The sequence below is a fragment of the Aquarana catesbeiana genome, linkage group LG02, assembly GCF_042186555.1.
Source record: "Aquarana catesbeiana isolate 2022-GZ linkage group LG02, ASM4218655v1, whole genome shotgun sequence".
Classification (NCBI taxonomy): Eukaryota; Metazoa; Chordata; class Amphibia; order Anura; family Ranidae; genus Aquarana; species Aquarana catesbeiana.
The window spans coordinates 473098020-473120224 of NC_133325.1; the positions used below are offsets into that span (position 1 = coordinate 473098020).

The 22205-nt window shown below is 42.7% G+C and overlaps 1 protein-coding gene across 3 annotated transcripts in view; it reads right to left on the reverse strand.

The window, feature by feature from the left end:
- The window catches only part of MAGI3 (membrane associated guanylate kinase, WW and PDZ domain containing 3), a 548042-nt gene that overhangs the window by 98400 nt on the left and 427437 nt on the right, over positions 1 to 22205 (reverse strand). For all 3 annotated transcript variants that reach the window (XM_073615714.1, XM_073615713.1, XM_073615715.1), the window contains exon 14: positions 3285 to 3477. In XM_073615714.1, coding sequence (XP_073471815.1) covers positions 3285 to 3477 — 193 coding nt within the window. The remainder of the gene's footprint in view (positions 1 to 3284; positions 3478 to 22205) is intronic.

The following is a 22205-nucleotide window of genomic DNA, read 5'->3' on the forward strand; positions in this document are numbered from 1 at the left end:
ACTGGAGACCTTGTGGGGTTATAAATGGGAGAGGACACATGACTGGGATTTTTCATTTCACTCTTTCACCTCGCATGGGACAGCTCATTTTGCTGCAGCAAGCCATTGATCCTACACAGGTACACATCTTTATCCTCCACATTGAGCACTTCTCTGTGCTTGTTCATGTTTTTTTAATGTTTCTTATATTCACACTCTTTCACGTTTTCTCCTTTTCCTTTTAGGGATTGCCTTTTCCATCATCCCTTTTCACATATCTGCAGTATTGCACACATTTCTCCTTGGCCTTATCCGTCTTACCATTGCAACAGGTTAGTTTATACATGCATTCTATTATATACTCTGTTACTATTTTGCTAATTTAGCAATGTTTAATTATATACATATCACATTTTATTTTAGCCGACACCTGAACGGATTTATTTAGGATCTCCAAGGTCACTCATTTCTACCCATGCCATGTCCGCCTTCCCATTGTTCCTTGGCTGGGTTTTTTGGTTGGCACCGCTTCCTCAGCTCCCTTCCCAAGCATTGCTGCCATCCTCGGTGAACATAGCCACAGGCACCTAGGCTTTGCCGATTGGTGAGTATGGGGAGTTTTTTTCTGTGAGGCCCCTCTTACAATTTGTCCATCATTTATTCATGTGTTACATTACTTTTTGATCATTCATTTTCAAATATATCCCATATGCATCCACCCCTGAAGAGCGAGCCACATCTTGCGAAACGCATCGGTGTTATAGATGTCATGTATACTCATGTAATTTAAATGCAATGCAATCTTTAACTATGTGCAATATTGTATCGGCTTTGCCTTTGTTTATGTTACTTTTTAATGTGTGACTTTCGGTAATAAATATTTTACTGTATTTACATTTGTCAATTTTATCGGCCAATTGTGCACACCTCATTTAAAGTCCCAAGGGCGCATCCATGTTTCTATACCATTGAAAACAATGCTATTTCCATTCACGTTGCATCATAAATCACACTAGCGTGAACCAGGCCATAATGCATGGAGCCTCTGATGGTGAGTGCAACGCACCTGGTCCAATACTCACCTTCATCCTCGATCCAGTAATCTTCACTGTGTGGCACCCACCTTGCTTCTGAGAACATCTTTCCCGGGTCCTCTTCAGCTTGTGCATGCATGGGGTGGCCCCATTCATTCCCAAGACAAAAGTCATACTCTGTAGGATCACTGAAAGCTGCTATGAGTACAGCTCTCACAGGAAAGAAGAGGAGGACCTGTCAAGGACATTTTCAGAAGATTTTGAAATGATGGGGCAGCACAGTGAAGATTGCTGGATCTGACCAGGTGGCCTGCACTAACTGGGAAGCTGGGGGCTGCATTCATTAAAGTTAATGATAATTTAGTTATTGAGTTTAGATCTACTTTAATCTTGATGGAGAAAATGTCTTTACCCATCTATAATCTCTTTATTGCTTTTTAAAACATATAACCCCTGGCAAAAATTATGGAATCACCAGTCCCTGAGGATGTTCCTTCAGTTCTTTATTGTTGTAGAAAAAAAGCAGATCACAGACATGGCCAAAAACTAAAGGCATTTCAAATGGCAACTTTCTGGCTTTAAGAAACACTAAAAGAAATCAAGAAAAATTATTGTGGTGGCCAGTAACAGTTAGATTTATAGAACAAGCACAGGGAATAAATTATGGAATCACTCAATTCTGAGGAAAAAATTATGGAATCGCCCTGTAAATTTTCATTACAAACACTAACACCTGCATCAGATTAAATCTGCTTGTTAGTATGTAGGTAAAGAGGGTAAATCATCACGCAGTGTTGCACAAGATGTTGGTTGTTCACAGTCGGCTGTGTCTAAAACATGGACCAAATACAAACAACATGGGAAGGTGGTTAAGTGCAAGCATACTGGTAGACCAAGGAAGACATCAAAGCCTCAAGACAGAAAACTTAAAGCAATATGCCTTGAAAACAGAAAATGTACAACAAAACAAATGAGGAACAAATGGGAGGAAACTGGAGTCAACATCTGTGAGCGAACTGTAAGAAACCGCCTAAAGGAAATGGGATTTACATACAGAAAAGCTAAAAGAAAGCCATCTCTAACACCTAAACACAAAAAAACAAGGTTACAATGGGCTAAGGAAAGGCAATCGTGGACTGTGGATGATTGGATGAAAGTCATATTCAGTGATGAATCTCGAATCTGCATTGGGCAAGGTGATTATGCTGGAACTTTTGTTTGGTGCCGTTCCAATGAGATTTATGCAGACCACTGTCTGAAGAAAACATGCAAATTTCCACAGTCAATTATGATATGGGGCTGCATGTCAGGTAAAGGCACTGGGGAGATGGCTGTCATTAAATCTTCAATAAATGCACAGGTTTACATAGAAATTTTGGACACTTTTCTTATCCCATCTATTGAAAGGATGTTTGGGGATGATGAAATCATTTATCAAGATGATAATGCATCTTGCCATAGAGCAAAAACTGTGAAAAAATTCCTTGAAGAAAGACACATAAGGTCAATGTCATGGCCTGCAAACAGTCCGGATCTCAATCCAATTGAAAATCTGTGGTGGAAGTTAAAGAAAATGGGCCATGACAAGGCTCCAACCTGCAAAGATGATTTGGCAACAGCAATCAGAGAAGGCTGGAGCCAGATTAATGAAGAGTACTGTTTATCACTCATTAAGTCAATGCCTCAGAGACTGCAAGCAGTTATAAAAGCCAGAGGTGGTGCAACAAAGTACTAGTGATGTGTTGGAGTGTTATTTTGTTTGGTTGTTTTTCATGATTCCATAATTTTTTCCTCAGAATTGAGTGATTCCATAATTTATTCCCTGTGCTTGTTCTATAAATCTGTTACTAGCCACCACAATTATTTTTCTTGATTTCTTTTAGTGTTTCTTAAAGCCAGAAAGTTGCCATTTGAAATGCCTTTAGTTTTTGGCCATGTCTGTGATCTGTTTTTTTTCTACAACAATAAACAACTGAAGCAACATCCTCAGGGCCTGGTGATTCCATAATTTTTGCCAGCGGTTGTAGAAGACACCAAGTATCCTGTGGATGTCTTACAAAACCACACTGAAATGCATGACTTTTGTTTTGGTGACTTCTTTGCTCAGTAATTTGTGATACCTATATAAACTACATAAAAGTGGGGCTAATCATTTCGTAAGCTTCACCACTACTGATGAGATAACATTCAGAAAGCGCACACAACAGAAATTAAATAAGCCATAATGTTTGCAAATAGTCTTCACACTGAACAGTATACCAAGAGTCTAACCTGAGTAGAAGATCTGTCTTCTCACGGTAAGCAACACGTGACCATTACGAGCAGCATTTGTCATTAAATCCAGGACCTGCTTGTGGGACTTTCCCTTCACAGGCACACCATCAATACAGATTAGCTCGTCTGCAGCACGAAGTCGTCCATCTTTTTCTGCCGCTCCTAAAGGAATAATGGCTCCGATATAAATCTGCAAACAGAGAAGGAGGAGACCAATGGTCACAACCTTAACTGAAATACCACATGGGTTAGTATCAAAGGGGTAGGTAACTTTGCACTCCAGCTGTGGTGAACCCACAAATCCCATCATGTATCTGAGAGTCATGTCTGTGGCTATCAGAGTATTGCAATGTCTTATGGGATTTGTAGCTTCACATAAGCTGGAGTGTCGAAGTTGCCAACCCCTGGTATACATAATAGTATGAGAAACATTGAAATACACAAAAGAAAAACAAAAGAAAGTGACCAGTCGCATAACTAAATATCAATGGCATGCTTCCATCCCGTGTTCATATATAAAAGAAAAAAAGAGGGGAAGTGGGACTTTAAATGAAGCATGTCAATTGAAAGTATAATAATGAATACATGTGAGTAGGTAAAATGATTGGATTTAATTTATAGTCAAGTCCATGATTTTGATGCATACAGTACCAATAAAGTAGTATAGATACAGACATAGTCGCATGAATTGATATATAAGCATATTTAGCAGTAACAAACATTGAAGACTCAGTAGTGTAAACAAATCAATGGACATACATATATGCAATTCATAACAGAAATACATGAATTAAAATCGCCAATCAAAATCACAAAATCGCATGAAATGAGAAAACTCGATAAAAAATTGATAAATGTCAGGGATATGATTTAGGCTTGATAGGGCATCCTTAGTTTGCGAACCCGACGCGTTTCTTGGCTTCTTGCCAGTCATCAGGGGTGGGATGCATAATTTAACTGAGAAAAACAAAGGAATATCATAAATATTGATACATGTGGAACCTCCGGCTAATAGAGAAAATCGTATCAGAAATACACCCTTTTCTAACAAAAAGTTAAAGCCGAAGAAAGTGTGGACCATGTCTGTTTCACAGTAAAGACCAATATAATAAACTTCCTTTAAAGAAAAAAACTAAATAGATGCAAACTCTTATAAAGCTGAACTTTACACAAAGTATTGAATGTAGATTGCAATATAAAGCTGAAAATTATTTTGCTTATATTCTGCTTTTGCTACCCCACCCCCACTTTTGTCATCATAAAGAAATTGTTATATAGAATCTGTTTTCATTACACACCTTATCTTACATCACTGGGTCTCTGTGCTTCCCTATGCAATGCAGATGGTGGTTATTGGGAGGGCCTAGAACAGTGCTGTACAGAACTTCCTGAAAACATCACAGCACCCTGACTCTGCATACCTTTCAAGAGCCCTCGGCCTTGATGCAAGCAAACAGGCTGTCTCTTGGGAGGAGTAATGCAAATATCATAATACCTTAATGAGCGGATGTCAGTCTGTTCCCACATGTGCTGCTGAGCCTATGACTGAACAAACTGAAAGCTAGTGAATGAAAGGGCTGGGGCAAGTCAGGCTGAGGAAATGGGTAAATGAACCCGGATGTCTTCAAGCCAGGAAATGAGGCAGGTTTTATGAGAAGCTCAGAGAGTGCAATAAAATCAGAGTAAGAAATCTTCAGTAAAGTAAAGAAGCCTATATAATTGTGCAAGACTGAAGTTAAGGCCAGAGTTCAGCTTTAAAGCTTAACTCCAGACAGATTAAAATAACACATATGAACGTATTTAAATCTATATACTATATATAAATCTATATACTAACAAGGAACAAGCTGACAGGTGGAGAGAGCTAAATTCATCAGTCTGTTGCTCCTTCACTGTCCAATCACAGGCTGGGATAGGAAGATGACCTAGCTGTATTGCATGATTGTGATGACAGCAACTGCAGCCTGGCATATTTTATATACATATATATATATATATATATATATATATATATATATATATATATATATATAAAATATAATTTTCATGTGACAACACTGAAGAAATTACACTTTGCTACAATGTAAAGTAGTGAGTGTACAGCTTGTATAACAGTGTAAATTTGCTGTCCCCTCAATGTCTAACCCGCTGCCAACAAAAGCGTGTACACTCCTAAGTGAAAATGTCCAAATTTGGCCCAATTAGCCATTTTCTCTCCCTGGTACCATGTGACTTGTTAGTGTTACAAGGTCTCAGGTGTGAATTGGGAGCAGGTGTGTTAAATTTGGTGTTATTGTTCTCACTCTCTAATACTGGTCACTGGAAATTCAACATGGCACCTCATGGCAAAGAACTCTCTGAGGATCTGAAAAAAAGAATTGTTGCTCTACATAAAGATGGCCAAGGCTATATGATTGCCAAGACCCTGAAACTGATCTGTAGCACAAGACCATACAGCGGTTTAACAGGACAGTTTCTACTCAGAACAGGCCTCGCCATGGTCAACCAAAGGAACTGAGTGCACATGCTCAGCGTCATATCCAGAGGTTGTCTTTGGGAAATAGATGCATGAGTGCTGCCAGCATTGCTGCAGAGGTTGGGGAGTCAGCCTGTCAATGCTCAGACCATACACCGCACACTGCATCAATCAAATTGGTCTGGATGGCTGTCATCCCAGAAGGACGCCTCTTCTAAAGATGATGCACAAGAAAGCCTGCAAACAGTTTACTTAATGATAAGCTGACTAAGGACATGAATTACTGGAACCATGTCCTGTGGTCTGATGAGACCAAGATAAACTTATTTGGTTCAGATGGTGTCAAGCGTGTGTGGTGGCAACCAGGTGAGGAGTGCAAAGACAAGTGTCTTTTGAGTAAAAAAGACAAGTGTGTCTTGCCTACAGTCAAGCATGGTGGTGGGAGTGTCATGGTCTGGGGTTGCATGAGTGCTGCCGCCACTGGGGAGCTACAGTTCATTGAGGGCATCATGAATGCCAACATGTACTATAACATACGGAAGCAGAGCATGACACCCCCCTTCAGAGACTGGGCAGCAGGGCAGTATTCCAACATGATAATGACCCCAAATACAACTCCAAGGTAACCACTGCCTTGCTAAAGAAGCTGAGGGTAAAGGTGATGGACTGGCCAAGCATGTCTCCAGACCCCTATTGTGCACCTGCGGGGCGTCCTCAAATAGAAGGTGGAGGAGCCCAAGGTCTCCAACATCCATCAGCTCCATGATGTCGTCATGGAGGAGTGGAAGAGTACTCCAGTGGCAACCTGAGAAGCTCTGGTGAACTTCATGCCCAAGAGGGTTAAAGTGATTGTAAGGGTTAGTTTTTTTGTTTTTTTAAAATAACAAACACATCATACTTACCTCCACTGTGCAGCTTGTTTTGCACAGAGTGGCCCCGAACCTCGTCTTCTGGGGTCCCCCCGGCGGCTCTCGCAGCTCCTCCCCACATCAGATAACTCCCTAGGAGAAGAACCCCCCCTCTACCGGGGGGTTACCTTGCGGGCACGCTCCCAAGTCCTTCATTCGGCTTCTTTGGCCACCGAATGTATGACTTGGCCCCGCCCCCGCGTCATAGGATTTGATTGACAGCATCGAGAGCCAATGGCTGCGCTGCTATCAATCTATCCAATCAGGACACGAGACACCGGCCGGAGCTGTTGCGCAAATTTTGAGGCTCAGGTAAGTATAAGGGGGGCTCGGGGGCGCTGCTGCATTAAAAAATGTTTTTCACCTTAATGCATAGAATTCATTAAGGTGAAAAACGGCAAGGGTTTACTTTTTTTTTTTTTAATCTTTATTTAGATTTTTCACAAGGCCATACAAAGCGTGAGAGAGTAGCCAAAAAAAAATAGACAAAAACATTCAATTATCCCAACATCATCTCTCAGAAACCTCCCCACTACCCACCCTCCCCTCCCCGTACCCCTCCCCCCTTCTCCCCCGCAGACATCTGTTGCTGTTTCCTTTACTAGGGTGAAACTACTGGATTACCCCTTGGGGTCAGATTACTTCATCGTCAGTTCGGCATAAGAGAGCGAATTCCTAAAGGTCGTCCAAATTGCCCATCTTCCTCCCCTCGACGCATCATCATTAAATAACCCGTCTTTCTCCCCTTTCTCTAGAATATGTATTTCCTGTATTTTGAGCAACCAGTCCCTGACCTTGGGGCCTTCAGTATTCTGCCAATTCTTGGGAATTTCACTTTTTGCTATATTTAATAGTACTGGGATTATAGACATATTGTACTCCCGATTGCCTCCTTCCGAGCTGTGGAACAAACATATCCATGGGTCATATGGTATTGATTTACCCGTTATCATCTTAATTATTTGAATTACTTTCTCCCAAAACTTTTTGACCACTGGGCAGCTCCACCAAATATGAGCCATGGATCCCGGCATCTCACATCCCCTCCAACAATTAGGCGACCTCTCTGGTTGGTATTTATTGATCTTTACGGGCGTGGCGTACCATCTGGATAGGCATTTATAGTTTGACTCTATCGTTTTTATGTCAGTTGCCGTGCTGTGTGTAGCTGTTAATATGTTGCCCTTTGCATTTTCTTCTAATGGTACCCCTAAGTCCTTCTCCCATTTCTTAATGAATGGCGGCGTTTCCAACTCCTCCCTTATCGATAATATTTTATATATGGCCGACATATATCCTTTCAGCTTATTGCTGTTAAATATCTTCTCTATTGGTAATAGATTGTTTTCTTCCCTTATCGGAGCCGGGAGACTTTTAACAAAGTGCGAGAGTTGGGCGTATCGCCATCCATTGAGTCTCATTAGCTCTCTACGTGAGTCGAAGTGCTCGTAAGTGCCTATTTTCCCTTTCTTCATAATATCTTTAACTTGTGTTTTGTTGTTTAAAATCCAGTTACCCCCCACTTCCTCCATCCCCGGGGGGAACAGCTCGTTGTTTTTAAAAAAATCAATGGTGAATTGTACTCCCACCCATTTAATGTGTGCATCCAATCCCAAATTTTAAAAGTGTGTTGTGTAATAGTGTGTGTGTTTGGACCTAGTGTTCTACAACGAGGGGGATTCCAAAGTACATTGTTCAAACGTGCTCCACTTAAACCTATCTCCAGGTTGACCTACCTTTTGGTGGTCTCTCCCTTGACCCAATCAACTGCCCGTGCGATTACTATTGCGTTATGATATTTTTTGAAGTCGGGGAGGGCCAGCCCCCCTTGTGCTTTCCCTCTACATAATTCTTTGTGTGCAACTCTAGATTTCTTATTCTTCCAGATAAATCCCTTTATTATTTGTGTTAACTTTTTAAAGTAAATTTGAGGCAATGGGATAGGCAACATTTGCATCTTATAAAATACTTTTGGGGCCAGCACCATTTTCACTGAATTGATTCGCCCTATCCATGAGATCGGGCAGTGACCCATCCTCTTAGCTTCTGTTCGGACTTCGTCCAGCAGAGGCACAAAGTTCAGGGCGTATGTCCTCTGCACAGAGTTCGACAACTTAACCCCCAAGTATTGGATATTGTCCCTTACTGGAAAGTGTCCCTAATCCAGATCTCGTCCTTCTTTTCCATGTTGACATTCAAAGCTTCAGATTTTCCCAGGTTGATCTTATAATTTGATAACTCACTATATTTCTTAACAACCGATAATACATTAGGGATCAAAATCCTCGGGTTTGTGATGTATAAGAAGACATCGTCGGCATATGCAGCCAGTTTGTGTTCCTCTTTCCCTACTGTACACCCCTTAATGTCCGGATTTTTTCGGAGGGTAGCTAGCAAAGGCTCTAATGTCAACACAAATAAGAGGGGGGACAACGGACAGCCCTGTCTAGTGCCGTTTTTCATTTAAAACTGAGCTGAGGGGGTGTTGTTAACTTTAACAAAAGCGGAGGGGTGGTCGTATAGAGCTTTAATCCATTTTAACATTTTTTCTCCCACCCCCATCGCTTCCAACGTTTTGAACATGAAACCCCAGTCTACCCTGTCAAAGGCCTTTTCGGCATCAATTGACAGGAATAGACCTGGGGTTCAGTTGCTCTTAAAGGCCTCTACCAGGAGCAAGGACCGCACCCCATTATCTCTGCTCTCTCTCCCGGGGACAAAGCCCACCTGGTCCGGGTTGACCAGATGCGCCATTCTCCCCTTAAATCTGGATGCGAGCACTTTTGCGTACAGTTTAATGTCTGCATTTATAAGCGCTATAGGTCTATAACTGGAGCAGAAGGTGCGGTCCTTGCCCTCCTTAGGGATCGGGGTCACTGCCGCCAGCAGGGCACCTTCACTCATCTCGCCCTGGGATCCAAGCTCATTCCAAAGCCTACACATCCTCGGGATCAGCGTTTCTCCAAATGTTTTGAAGAAGGCAGCTGTAAAGCCGTCTGGGCCTGGGCTTCTCCCAGAGGGAGTAGATCTCAGGGCGAGACGAATTTCTTCCTCTGTTATGGGTCTGTCCAGGTCTTTTGAGTCCATTTCGGACAGTTTATTAAGCCCTGCCTCTGTAAGGAAGGCCTCTGCTCTTTTATTACTCCCTCTGCTGCAACCTGTTTTACTCACTGAGTATAGGGATGTGAAGTAATGCCTAAATTCTTCTCCAATTTCTCCCGAGGCGTATTTCAATACTCCATTTTTATTTTGAATCTTATCTATAAAATTTATGTCCCGTTTTTTCCTCAAAATTTTGGCCAGGTGTTTTCCTACTTTATTACCCCACTTGAATTTTTCTCTTGTATATCTGTTCGTTATGTGTTGCGTCTCCTGTTCCATTAAGTCCCTTAATTCGTCTCTCTTGGTGGTTAGTTGCATCAGTAGTGTCTTATCTAGGCCTCTATAGGCTTTGTGTAACTGCTCTATCCTAAAAATTTCTGCAATGAGAGCTTTTTTTCTTTTTATTCTTTCTTTTTTCTGCCCTGCGCCTATCGAGATCAGTATCCCTCTTATGTACGCCTTAAAGGTTTCCCATACCATCGTCCCCCGTGTTTCACCCGTATCATTGGTTAGGAAAAAATCATCTATATCCTGCTGGATTCTTTCTACGTTTTTGGGGTCTTTAATTAGGTTCTCATTTAGGCGCCAAGTAAACGGAGGTTTATGCACTTCTTTTAGTTTTAATTTCATCGTAACGGGGGCGTGGTCTGACAGTGATCGGATCCCGATCTTGGTCTCTACTACTGAATCCACCAATCGATGATCCACCAGGAGATAGTCCAATCTGGAATGTGTGTTATGCACGGGGGAGAAAAAGGAATAATCCCTGACCCCCGCATGCTGAATCCTCCACATGTCTAATAACTGACATTCATGCAGTTTTTTCCCAACTCTTCGCAGGGTGTCTTTACTCATCCCCCGTGCATTTGATGAGCTATCTAGTGGTGGGTCAAAACAGAAATTGAAGTCCCCTGCTGCGATCACCTCCCCTTCTCTAAATTCCAGTAACTCATTCAGGACCCTCATCAAAAATTTTGATGGGTCTCTGTTCGGGCAGTAGATGTTGGCAAGGGTGAGGATTCTCACTCCTATCCTGATTTTCAAAAACAGGAATCGCCCCTCAGGGTCACTCTTCCTATCTATCAAGCGGAAATTAACATTTTTCCCGAAACCAATTGCCACCCCCTTTGCTCGCTTTGTTGGAGAATCACTGTAGAACCAAGATGGGAGGTATTTAGAATAGAGTTTTATATTTGCATCCCACGAAAAATGGGTTTCCTGTAAAAAAACTACCTCTGCTCTGTGATGGTACAGCTCTCTTAGTAGTTTATGTCTCTTGTTAGGGGAGTTTAGGCCCCTAACATTGTATGTTAAACATAAAAAGTCCATTTGACCAAAACCTTGTGCCTTATTTGCAACTTTGTGGAAAAAAAGCGAGCTCTATGAGTATTCTGTCTGCACAGGGCGACACCCCCCCTAGCCCCCCCTCCTCCCCCCAACCCCCCCTCCTGTCCCCACCTCCCCATCCCCCCTCCACATCTCCCTCCCTCCCCCCCACCCCCCCTCCCGCCCCCCGCCATTACTAGGCAAATGGATCGCAGGGCGGCCATCTCTGAGCGCCCACTCTGCGACCGATGTGCCCTGGGGTGGGTCCCGGTGAAAGGCGGCTGCAGTGACTACTCAAACCTTTATAACTTGCGCCTGTTTCCTCCCTCTTTTTCCCTCCCCCGCCCCCCCAGCCAAACCCCCCACACTCACCACCTCCCCCTCCCCCCCCAAGTACACTACGGGAAGACACTTTCAGGAATGATAGGGACCCCAATTTCTAGTTTCTCACAGAAGTCCTGTAAGTCCTCCATTTGTCTCAAATTACAAGTCCTGCCCTCTTTTGCTACGTTCAGGGACAACGGGAACCCCCATCTATACTTTAGGTTTGCATCTCTTAGTAAGTCCAGCAGTGGCTTCAGCTGTCTCCTTCTTGCCAATGTACCGGCGGATAAATCAGAAAAAATCTGTATCTCTTGATTGTTGAATTTGACCGGCCGGGCCCCTCTTCGTTTACTCCAGATATTGGCTTTGTCCTCAAATTGATGAAATTTCACAATGATATCTCTGGGTGCATCTCCTCTTAGGTTATGAGGTTTCCTGATCCTGTGGACACGGTCGATTTTCAGTTCACTATCCGGGTTTCTTCCCAAGAGGGGATTGAAAAGCTCTTTACAGACTAAAAACAGGTCCTCATCTCTGTGCTCAGGCAGTGATCTAATTCTTAAATTTTGTCGTCTGTTTTGGTTTTCTTGTTCTTCCATCTTATAAAGCAGCTCTCTGTGTCCCCTCTGTAGTGTTTTTACTTGTTTTTTTAACATGGCTATTTCTCCACCTTGCTGTTCCACCCCCCTCTCCATCTCCTCCACTCTTGCTAGGAGGTGTCCCATGTCAGTTCTTACATTCAAGATTTCTGCTTTAATTACTTTTTCTAGCTTTTCAAACATATCTTGAATCTCCATTTTTGTGGGGAGCGCCTCTCTTGTCGGATCTACCTCCATATTTAAAGCTGGAAATCCTTCCGCAAATGTCCCAGTGGTAGCTGCACCCCCCTGGGCTCCTTTGCTTTTGGTAACAGCCTTTTTTCTATCTTTAGCTTCCTTTGGCTCTTGTTGTTTATTATCCGTGCTTGGGCTTTTCAGAAACATTTGAATAGTACTCGAGTTCAGACTGTCTCTTGATTTATTGGGGTCCGTCGATCTTTGGGGGCGCCCTCTCATGTTCAACCCCGCTCCCCCCTGGCCGCCTGAGCCTTGATTGACCTAGTTAGGTCCCACCACCTGTTGTTACAGTCTGGCTCAAGGCTCCGCTTCTACCCGTGCAGGGACTTTAACACAGGGGTGGATACCCAACCCGGAGGCCCTCACTTTAGAGAGGGCACGATAGTGCACCCAACGTGTTGTTCAGATTAAATTAACTGATCTAACCCGGCTTTTAACAATGCTCTATCGTTGGGGCGGGAGCCCAAACGTCTCCGACCGCGGTCTCCCTTAGACCCAACTTAGGTCCACCTTTGAGAGAAATGCAAAAATATTATGTCCTTGGGGGGTGCTTATGATTTAGAGTCGCTCGGGCTAACCGAGCACCTTCTTAGCGATATCAGGTAAGTAGCATACCCCCACTTTAATTACAGAATGTCCACTCTAATCACAGCAATGGTATAATGTTTACACCTCTTCTTGTACCCTTTGCAATGTTTTAGTTGGCTTTTCTTCCACACATAATTTTAATATAGCCGTTAGACCAGTTCATGTGGCATTGATGTCAGCCAGGCTGATCCTACCTGACTCCAGGTGGGCTCCAGAGGACCTCTTGCAGGGACGATATCCACGTGCCGGGGAGGGACCTTTACCAACGCCAATGCCGTGTTCAGCGTAGAGGAGTAGAAAAGGGGGGGGGGGAGGCGGGGGTGAATCCTCTCCCCGCACTGTCAGATTGCCAGGCAGTCCTGTCTGCGCTGTCGTAGTCCCTCAGATTATCACAGCGCGAGTAATGCAGAGGAGGAGCGGATTCCGAGGAGTCCTGTGGTGACAACCTCGGGGGGGGGGGGGGGAGACCAGAGGCGCTGGAGGTTGGTGAGGTATGTCTCCCTTCCGTCTGCTGAGCCAGCCGCACAAAGGACGGCACCGATCCCCGGTGTTCGTCGGGCGGCTTCCCCCGCTCACTCTGGTCAGCCGGCCGACGAGCCCGCCTATGGCTGGGGGGGAGGAGGAGGGGGAAAAGCGATTGACGGCCACAGTCTCTCACCCCGGGCTTTTAGGACGCTGACCTCCAGAGCGTGCAGCTCTCACGGCTCTCATCGCCCCTGACACCGAGCCCCGCCCCCAGATCACAGCACGTTATGTCATGTCTCCCTGCACATGCTCAGTTCCTGCAAGGGTTTACAACCCCTTTAAGGCAGTGCTGGAAAATAATGGTGGCCACACAAAATATTGAAACTTTGAGCCCAATTTGGACATTTTCACTCAGGGGTGTACACACTTTTCTTGCCAGCGGTTTAGACATTAATGGCTGTGTGTAGTTATTTTAAGGGGACAGCAAATTTACATTTTATACAAGCTGTACACTTACTACTTTACATTATATCAAAGTGTCATTTCTTCAGTGTTGTCACATGAAAAGATATAATATGTGAGGGTAAAAAAAAAAAAAAATTAGTGTACTAGTTTAGTTACACATACATACACACACTTTAACCACTTGCCGACCGAGCCATAGCCAAAAGATGGCTACAGCGCGGTCGGCTTATTCTGGGTGGACGTCATTCCAGAATGTTGCACCCGCGCGCCCCCTGGGCTGCGCACCTGGAAACATCCGTGTCCGGAGGACCGGCGCATCACGGATCACGGTAAATAGCCGCTGATCGTGGCCGCTTACCACGTGATCGTTCCGTCAAATGACGGAGCGATCACTTGTAAACAAACTGGCGCCACGTCATGATGCCGGTTCCTCCCTCCCCTCAGTGTTCCAATCGGTACAGTGCGAGGGGAGAGGGGGAGAGATTGCAGCAGCGCTGTGGGCTGGATGTTTAGTGCCCACAGTGCTTCTCACTGCCAATAATCTGCACAATAACTGCACAAATAATATTTGTGCAATATTCTGCCAAAACACTGCAAAACTCTGCCAATACTCGCATTTATTTCCAAGTAACATGCTGTAAGGGGTCAGGGTGTGACAAGCCGGATCAGACAATTCAGTCAACTTAAAAGGCTTTAGTCAGTAAAAAGCAACAGAAATTTGACAAGCTTTGTCTTTATAGGCAGTTCAAACAACACAAAACTCTTGTTAGCAGTATAAGAAAGTCTGTTTAACCACTTCCCTACCCAGCCATAGTAATATGACGTCCACAGATGGGATCTCCCATCCTGGGTGGACGTCATATGACGGCCTGGGATTTCCGGCCGTCTAGGGGGCGGGGGCGCGCGCCCTCCGCGTTGCTCGGGACCCGGTGCGTGTGCCCGGCGGCCGCGATGTCCGCCGGGCACCCGCGATTGCCCGTTAACCGGGCCGGACCGTGGATCTGTGTGTGTAAACACACAGATCCACGTCCTGTCAGTTGTGAGGAGAGAGATCTGTGTTCCTAGTACAGCGGAACACTGATCGGTCTCCTCCCCTTGTACATCCCCGCCCCCTACAGTTAGAAACACTCCCTTAGGAAACATATTTAACCCCTTGTGTCCCCCTAGTGGTTAACCCCTTCACTGCCTGTCACATTTACACAGTAATCAATGCAATTTTATAGCATTGATCGCTGTATAAATGTGAATGGTCCCAAAAATGTGTCAAAAGTGTCCGATGTGTCCGCCATAATGTGGCAGTCATGAAAAAAAATCGCGATCGCCGCTATTACTAGTAAAAAAAATAAATAAATAATTTTTTTTTAAAAATGCCAAAAAATCTATCTCGTATTTTGTAGACGCTATAACTTTTGTGCAAACCAATCAATATACGCTTATTGCGATTTTTTTGACCAAAAATATGTAGAAGAATACGTATCAGCCGAAACTGAGGAAAAAATTTGTTTTTTTTTTTAAAAATTGGGATATTTATTATAGCAAAAAGTAAAAAATATTGTGTTTTTTTCAAAATTGTCGCTCTTCTTTTGTTTATAGCACAAAAAATGAAAACCGCAGAGGTGATCAAATACCACCAAAAGAAAGCTCTATTTGTGGGGAAAAAAGGACGTCAATTTTTTTTGGGTACAACGTCGCATGACCGCGCAATTGTCGTTTAAAGTGCAACAGCGCTGAAAACTAAAAATTGGCCTGGGAAGGAAGGGGGTGAAAATGCCCTGTATTGAACCGGATAAATAATGCTCAGCCTCCCAGCCACAGCATATAACATAGCAAAGTCCCAGTTCAGGCAAGCTGATCCAGCAGGATCCAGTCATAGGTAACAGGGGTCCTTCCAGCTTCAAGCTCCTCTCAGCTTTGATAGCTCAACAGCCATCTCTCTTGTTCAATATGTTTATTGAATTTACAATAAAAGGAAGAATATAACATTATATTGACATGTACATAAGATTCGGAAATTAAGAAACATTGTCATACAATTGATGATACCATCTCATTTAGATAATACAAGAAAGGGCTTAAATATATGTAAAAGAAGTTGAAAAAGAATCAAGAACAAACGCGATCCTAATATTAGAATTAGTATAAGACTCTAAGACAGGGGTCTCAAACTGGCGGCCCTCCAGCTGTTGCTAAACTACAAGTCCCATTATGCCTCTGCCTGTGGGAGTCATGCTTGTAACTTTCAGCCTTGCAATGCCTCATGGGACTTGTGGTTTTGCAACAGCTGGAGGGCCACTAGTTTGAGACCCCTGCTCTAAGAAGTATAAAAATAAAAATGAAGAAAAAAAAATGAATAAAATTCCTTCAGTTATCTGCACATCAGTTGAGTCATGCCTCCAGACCACCCCAAATGGGATCAAACTGTGGACGAATGGGGGCATGATCTTAAGATAATGAATTATCAATTTACAGAATAGAGGGAATGTTTGACGAATCTTAGAGTGATCAAGGTAAATAAACAATAACTCGTGTTTTCTTCACGTATAGAGTAAATATAGTCTATACACAAAAAAAAGGTGATATTATAAGAAAAATGAACAATGTATGACTGAAGTATCAATACTGGTAAATGATCTCATGTATGAGGATAATAGGATGGAAAGAAAAAAGAAGAAAAAAAAGGAAAGGAGAAACAAGGGAAAGATACTATTAATAGAACCAAAATTGAGCAACACAAGCTTTAATCTACATATGAGAAAAAAATGTAAAGTAAGTATCATTCACCTCTAATTTAATGTCAGTAAGTCAATATGGGGAGGGAGGGAGAGGGAGAGGGAGAGGGAGAGGGAGAGGGAGAGGGAGAGGGAGAGGGAGAGAGAGAGAGAGAGAGAGAGAGAGAGAGAGAGAGAGAGAGAGGGAGGGAGGGAGAGGGAGAGGGAGAGAGAGAGAGAGAGAGAGAGAGAAATTCTCTCGTGGTGGTGGTGTGGCCCCCACCCGGGCAGTGCATATGTCTAATGACATGGAATGGAAGGAAGAAGAGTAAACTTAGCAAGGTAATAGTAAGGATTGGTCAAAGTCAGTTGGTAAGTAATATTTGACCCAAGGTTGCCAAATCTTGCAAAATGTATTTATATTATTATTTTCTATAGCCGTCATTTTGGCAAAGATAAGGGCTCTGTTCATTCTATGTTTAGCCTTAGCCACTACCAAAGTTTGGGATTTCCATGCTTTGGCTATAGTTTGTTTAACTGCAATGGCAAGGTGAATGAATAATTTGAATTGAGTTTGCGTTAGGTCCGATGGTTTGAGATTCAAAAGAGCCATTGCAGGGTCTGGAAGAATAGGAGGTGCCCAGAGCTTTGGAGGCCATCTCAAATATTTTCTTCCAAAATTCTTGGGCTATCGGCTAGCCACCAGATATGAAAGTGTGTACCAGGCGTTGGACATCCCCGGAAACATGAATCTGAATAGGATGGAACAAATTTTGCTATTCTAGCCGGTACTAAATACCAACATGCCAAAACTTTAAAGTTGGTTTCTAATGCAAAGCAATTCGGGGAAGAAGTTGTAGTAGCTAACCAGATATTAGACCACTCTTCTATGTCAAAAGTGTGATCCATATCTTGCGACCATTTGACAGTATTTGAGGGTAGTGTTTCATTAGAGGCAATATTAATGTGTCGATATAGGAGTGAAATCAGGCGCTCTTACAAATGCGCTCAAACGGCGACATCTGGTTGAGTGGAGAACCTATCCTAATGAAGGGTGTATAAAAATTTTTAATTTGTAGGTATCAAAATAGTTCAGTTCTGGGAAGTCCAAAGGTTTCACATAATTCGGAAAATGTGTATAATGATTTGTTAGAAACTAAATTATGCAATCTGATTAAGTTAGTAGAGGACCAAGCTGTGAGTGACATCGGGAATTTCCAAGCTGGGTAGAAAGCTGGGTTTTTAATGAAGGAAAGGAGGGGGTAATGTGAGGACTAAAGATTGTGCAAACTTTTAAATTTGTCCCAGATAGCCAAACAATGCTTGGTAATAGGATTAGATATATGTACTCTATTCTTAGGCTGGAGCCATAACATGTTAGCCACACAGATGGGGTAAATATCAACAGATTCGACAGCAACCCATAGAGGAGTTTCCATATTGGTATTTAGGCAATTGGGATAGTTGTGCTGCGTAATAGTAGGAAGAAAAATTTGGTAACCCTAATCCGCCCTTCAATTTAGTTAGGAACAATGTAGATTTAGGGATACGGGGTTTATTGGTGCCCCAAATAAATGACATAATTCTGCACTGTGTAAGACATAAGAAGTATGAAGATATTGGAATGGGGAGTACCCTAAATGGGTAAAAGAATTTCGGTAGAATTGACATCCTAATGGCATTAATCCGCCCAAACCAAGACAAGGAAAGAGAAGACCATTGCTTCAATAAACCGGTAATTGATTTTAGAAGCGGTAAGTAGTTGGTTGAAAAAAGATCTGTAAATGAGTTTGTGATTTGTATTCCCAAATATGGAAGATGGTGCGATACTCAGTTGAATGGTAATGAGGACTTAGCTTGGAGAAATTCCGCTTGTGTTAAAGAAACGTTTAGCGCGTTAGATTTGTTATGATTAACAAAAAGTCCAGAGACTACTGCAAATTTATCTAATAGGTCTATTAAGTTAGGGGCTGACACATGTGGAGACAGCCATCTCTCTAAACACACTTCTCCTCCCTGACATTTTCAACTCAGCTGGCAGTAAGCAGGTCTGAATGGGAAGTACCTGCCCTCTTCAATGAACCCCTTCTTAACCCTGCCCCAGGCTGACTCTCCACAATGCCTATAGTAGTAGTTAAAAGTACGCTAAACTAATTTGTTTTCAATTAAAAGAATTAGGTAGGAGAAATAAGCAGAACCATGCTTGGATGGAAATATTTCGGGCCTGAGGCCAAATACAATATTGAATCTCTGCTCTAGAACTATATGTAGATGTAAAGATTTAATTTCCCAGAAAGGGAGAAGAATGTTTTTTACATTTCAACTCTAGCAAGAGCTTTTGCTTAAAAAATGTTTAAACCCAACATTTCGTATTCCTGATATGTGCCTGCTGTACCATGTACTTGTATGAAATTGTATCTTGTTCTCTTTGTATTGCTTCCCTCATGTGAAATCCCTGGTTTTCCTGCCAGTGACCACACTTAAGCGTGAAAGCACAGTTGCCTAGCTGTGCTGGGAACTCAGCCTGCTCTACTCCAATGATCAGACTTGCCCTGACACCGCACAGCCAATCACTTGAAGGACCAGTGTGTTGCTGTTTCTCCTTACCTAGCTCATATGCATCTGAGAGAAGAGAGGGATATGATCGTGTATATAAAAAAAAAAGGAAGGTATTTATAATGTTTTTATATTATATATATATATATATATATATATATATATATATATATATATATATATATATATATATATATATATATATATATATATATATATATACACACATATACACACAGTCCCTGACAAAAGTCTTGTCGCTTCTCTATTTTGTAGAAACTCCTGCTATTAACCTGACTTTTAATTAATCAATTTGTGTTAGAAATAGCTCATATGAAAAGCTAAAGCCCTCCCAAATGATGTTTAATGCACTGAAATAAATTAGTTTCACTAAAAAAAGATTTATCATTTAATCAAGACAGACAGGTCAAATTTTGGCAAGACAAAAGTTTTGTCGCCTATACAGAAATTGAACAACTTTACTGAAAAACCAAAAATATGTCAGCAAATTAAGTAGCGGTGCTGTGAGATCCAAATTTAATATCTTGTATGACTTCCATGAGCTTGAAGGACAGCATCCATGCGGTTTGGCAAGGATTAATACAATTTATTGATGAAGTCATCAGGAATAGCAAAGAAAACAGTCTTGCATGCCTCCCAGAGTTCATCAATATTCTTTGGTTTCGTCTTCCATGCTTCATCTTTCATCCTACACCACATATGCTCAATGATGTTCATGTCTGGTGACTGGGCTGGCCAATCCGGGAGCATCTTGATCTTCTTTGCCTTAAGGAACTTTGATGTGGAGATGGAAGTATGCGATGGAGCACCATCCTGCTGCAAAATTTGGCCTTTTTTATTGGGAATATAAGAGGTAGCTAAGATTTCTTGGTATTTTAAACTATTGATGTTGCCTTCCACCCTGCAGATCCCTCGCACACCCCCATACTGGATGTAACCCCAGACCATGATTTTGCCTCCACCAAACTTCACTGTTTTCTGGGTAAATCTCGGCTCCATGCGAGTTCCAGTAGGTCTCCTGCAATATTTGCGGCGACTGTGGTGTAATTCAACAGAAGATTCATCTGAAAAATGCACCTTCTGCCACTTTTCCAGAGTCCATCCTTTTAGCAGGCTGTGGCCCTTGCCAAATGCCACACGGTTTTTCAATTGTCTTTTGTTTAGTGCTGGCTTATGGGCACTGATTTGACCATGGAGGCCATTTCGAGACAGAATCCGACAGACTGTTCTGGTTGACACAGGGACCTCAGGTGACCAGGTCTCGTGGAGCTCTGCTGCAGCGGAAAATGGGCTGGCCTTGGATTTTCAAGCCAACAAACGGTCCTCTCGAGCAGTTGTCTTGCGGGGTCGGCCTGACCTGGCCTTGTCCAAAACGTCTCCAGTCTCTTCAAATCTTTTTTTTATCCTCTGAACTTGACGCATTGAAGGTGTCTGCCACATCAGCAGTGGATCTGGTCTTCAGCCTCTTGATAATCAACACTTTAGTCTCCGGGTGAATCTTAGGCATGTTTGCAGAGGTCTAGTTGCAGTTGAGAAGGTCTAGTGTACTGGTGTTCTTTTTATACACACCTGAGACCTAATTGATCCATTATTAGTCACAGGTGAAGCTCATATAACAAGGCGACAACACTTATGTCTTGGTAAAAATTGACTCAATGGGCTTTACCAAGCTGTGAATATTAGAATACTTTTTGTCAGTTTCGTTTTGCACTGAAACATTATTACAAAAGCTGTTGGGATTAAAATGACCCATTTCTTGTAACAAAATCTTGATTAGAAATATATTTTAGCGGCACTTCAGGTCAATTTGTACACAAGCGACAAGACTTTTGTCAGGGACTGTATATATATATATATATATATATATATATATATATATATATATATATATACATACACACACACACAAATGCTTTGCCTTTCATTTCTATTTTAAACTGAATGGGTTGTATTACAAGGTGATCATTTACACATACTTTAAGATTAAAGTGATTGTAAAGTCTAGTTTTTTTCCACTATAAAAATAACAAACATGTTATACTTACCTGCTCTGTGCAGTGGATTTGCACAGAGCAGCCCGGATCCTCCTCTTCTCGGGTCCCTCTTTGGCTCTCCTGGCTCCTCCCTCCTGTTGAGTACCCCCACAGCAAGCAGCTTGCTATGGGGGCACCTGAGCCGAGCCACAGCACCCTGTGTCCATTCAGACACAGAGTCGTGGCCCGGCCCCATCCCCATCCCCTCTCTCTCCTGATTGGCTAGCTGACTTTGATTGTCAGTAGTGGGAGCCAATGGTGCTGCCGCTGTGTCTCAGCCTATCAGGAGAGAGAGTCTTGGACAGTCGAGACACTCATGGACATCGCTGGACAGAGATGGGGCTCAGGTAAGTATTAGGGGGGTTGAGAGGGGCTGTTGCACACAGAAGGTTTTTTATCTTAATGAATTTAAATTCATTAAGATAAAAAACCTGACTCTACAAGCCCTTTAAAGGGGTTGCAAAGGTTTGTTTTTTTTAACAACTTCACGCAAAACGACGTACCCGTACGTCAGTACTTTGATGCTAAATACCGGGGTTATGGCAGCAGTCGGCTGCCATAACCCCGGTATTTTCGGGAACGCTGTGTGTTCCTCTTTAAGATAAAAAAGGTCTCCGCGGCAGATTCGCCACAAGATCACTTTTATCGACGTCGGGAGAGGTGCCCATCCCCCTCTCGCTGCGCTCTGGTCGTCCCCGCTGGTAGCAGCAGAGATAATCGCGTCCTCCCCCATGGATGAAGATGGCCCCCCACTCGGCTCCATAGCATGGGAGGGCGGAAGCGACGTCAAACGTCACTTCCGCCCATAGCTCTTAAAGGAGAATTTTTTTTTTTTTTCAAGTGACTTTCTTTTTTTTTTTTTTTTATTGCATTTTAGTATAAATATGAGATCTGATGTCTTTTTGACCTTGTCTTTTTGAGGTCCTGTCATGTTTTTTTTTCCATTACAAGGGACGTTTACATCCCTTGTAATAGGAATAAAAGTGACCTAAATTATTATTATTTTTTTTTAAAGACAGTGTCAAAATAAAAAATTAACAGTGAAATAAATGAGAAAAAAAAAATAAAATTTTTAAAGCGCCCTGTCCCAGCGAGCTTGCACGCATTAGC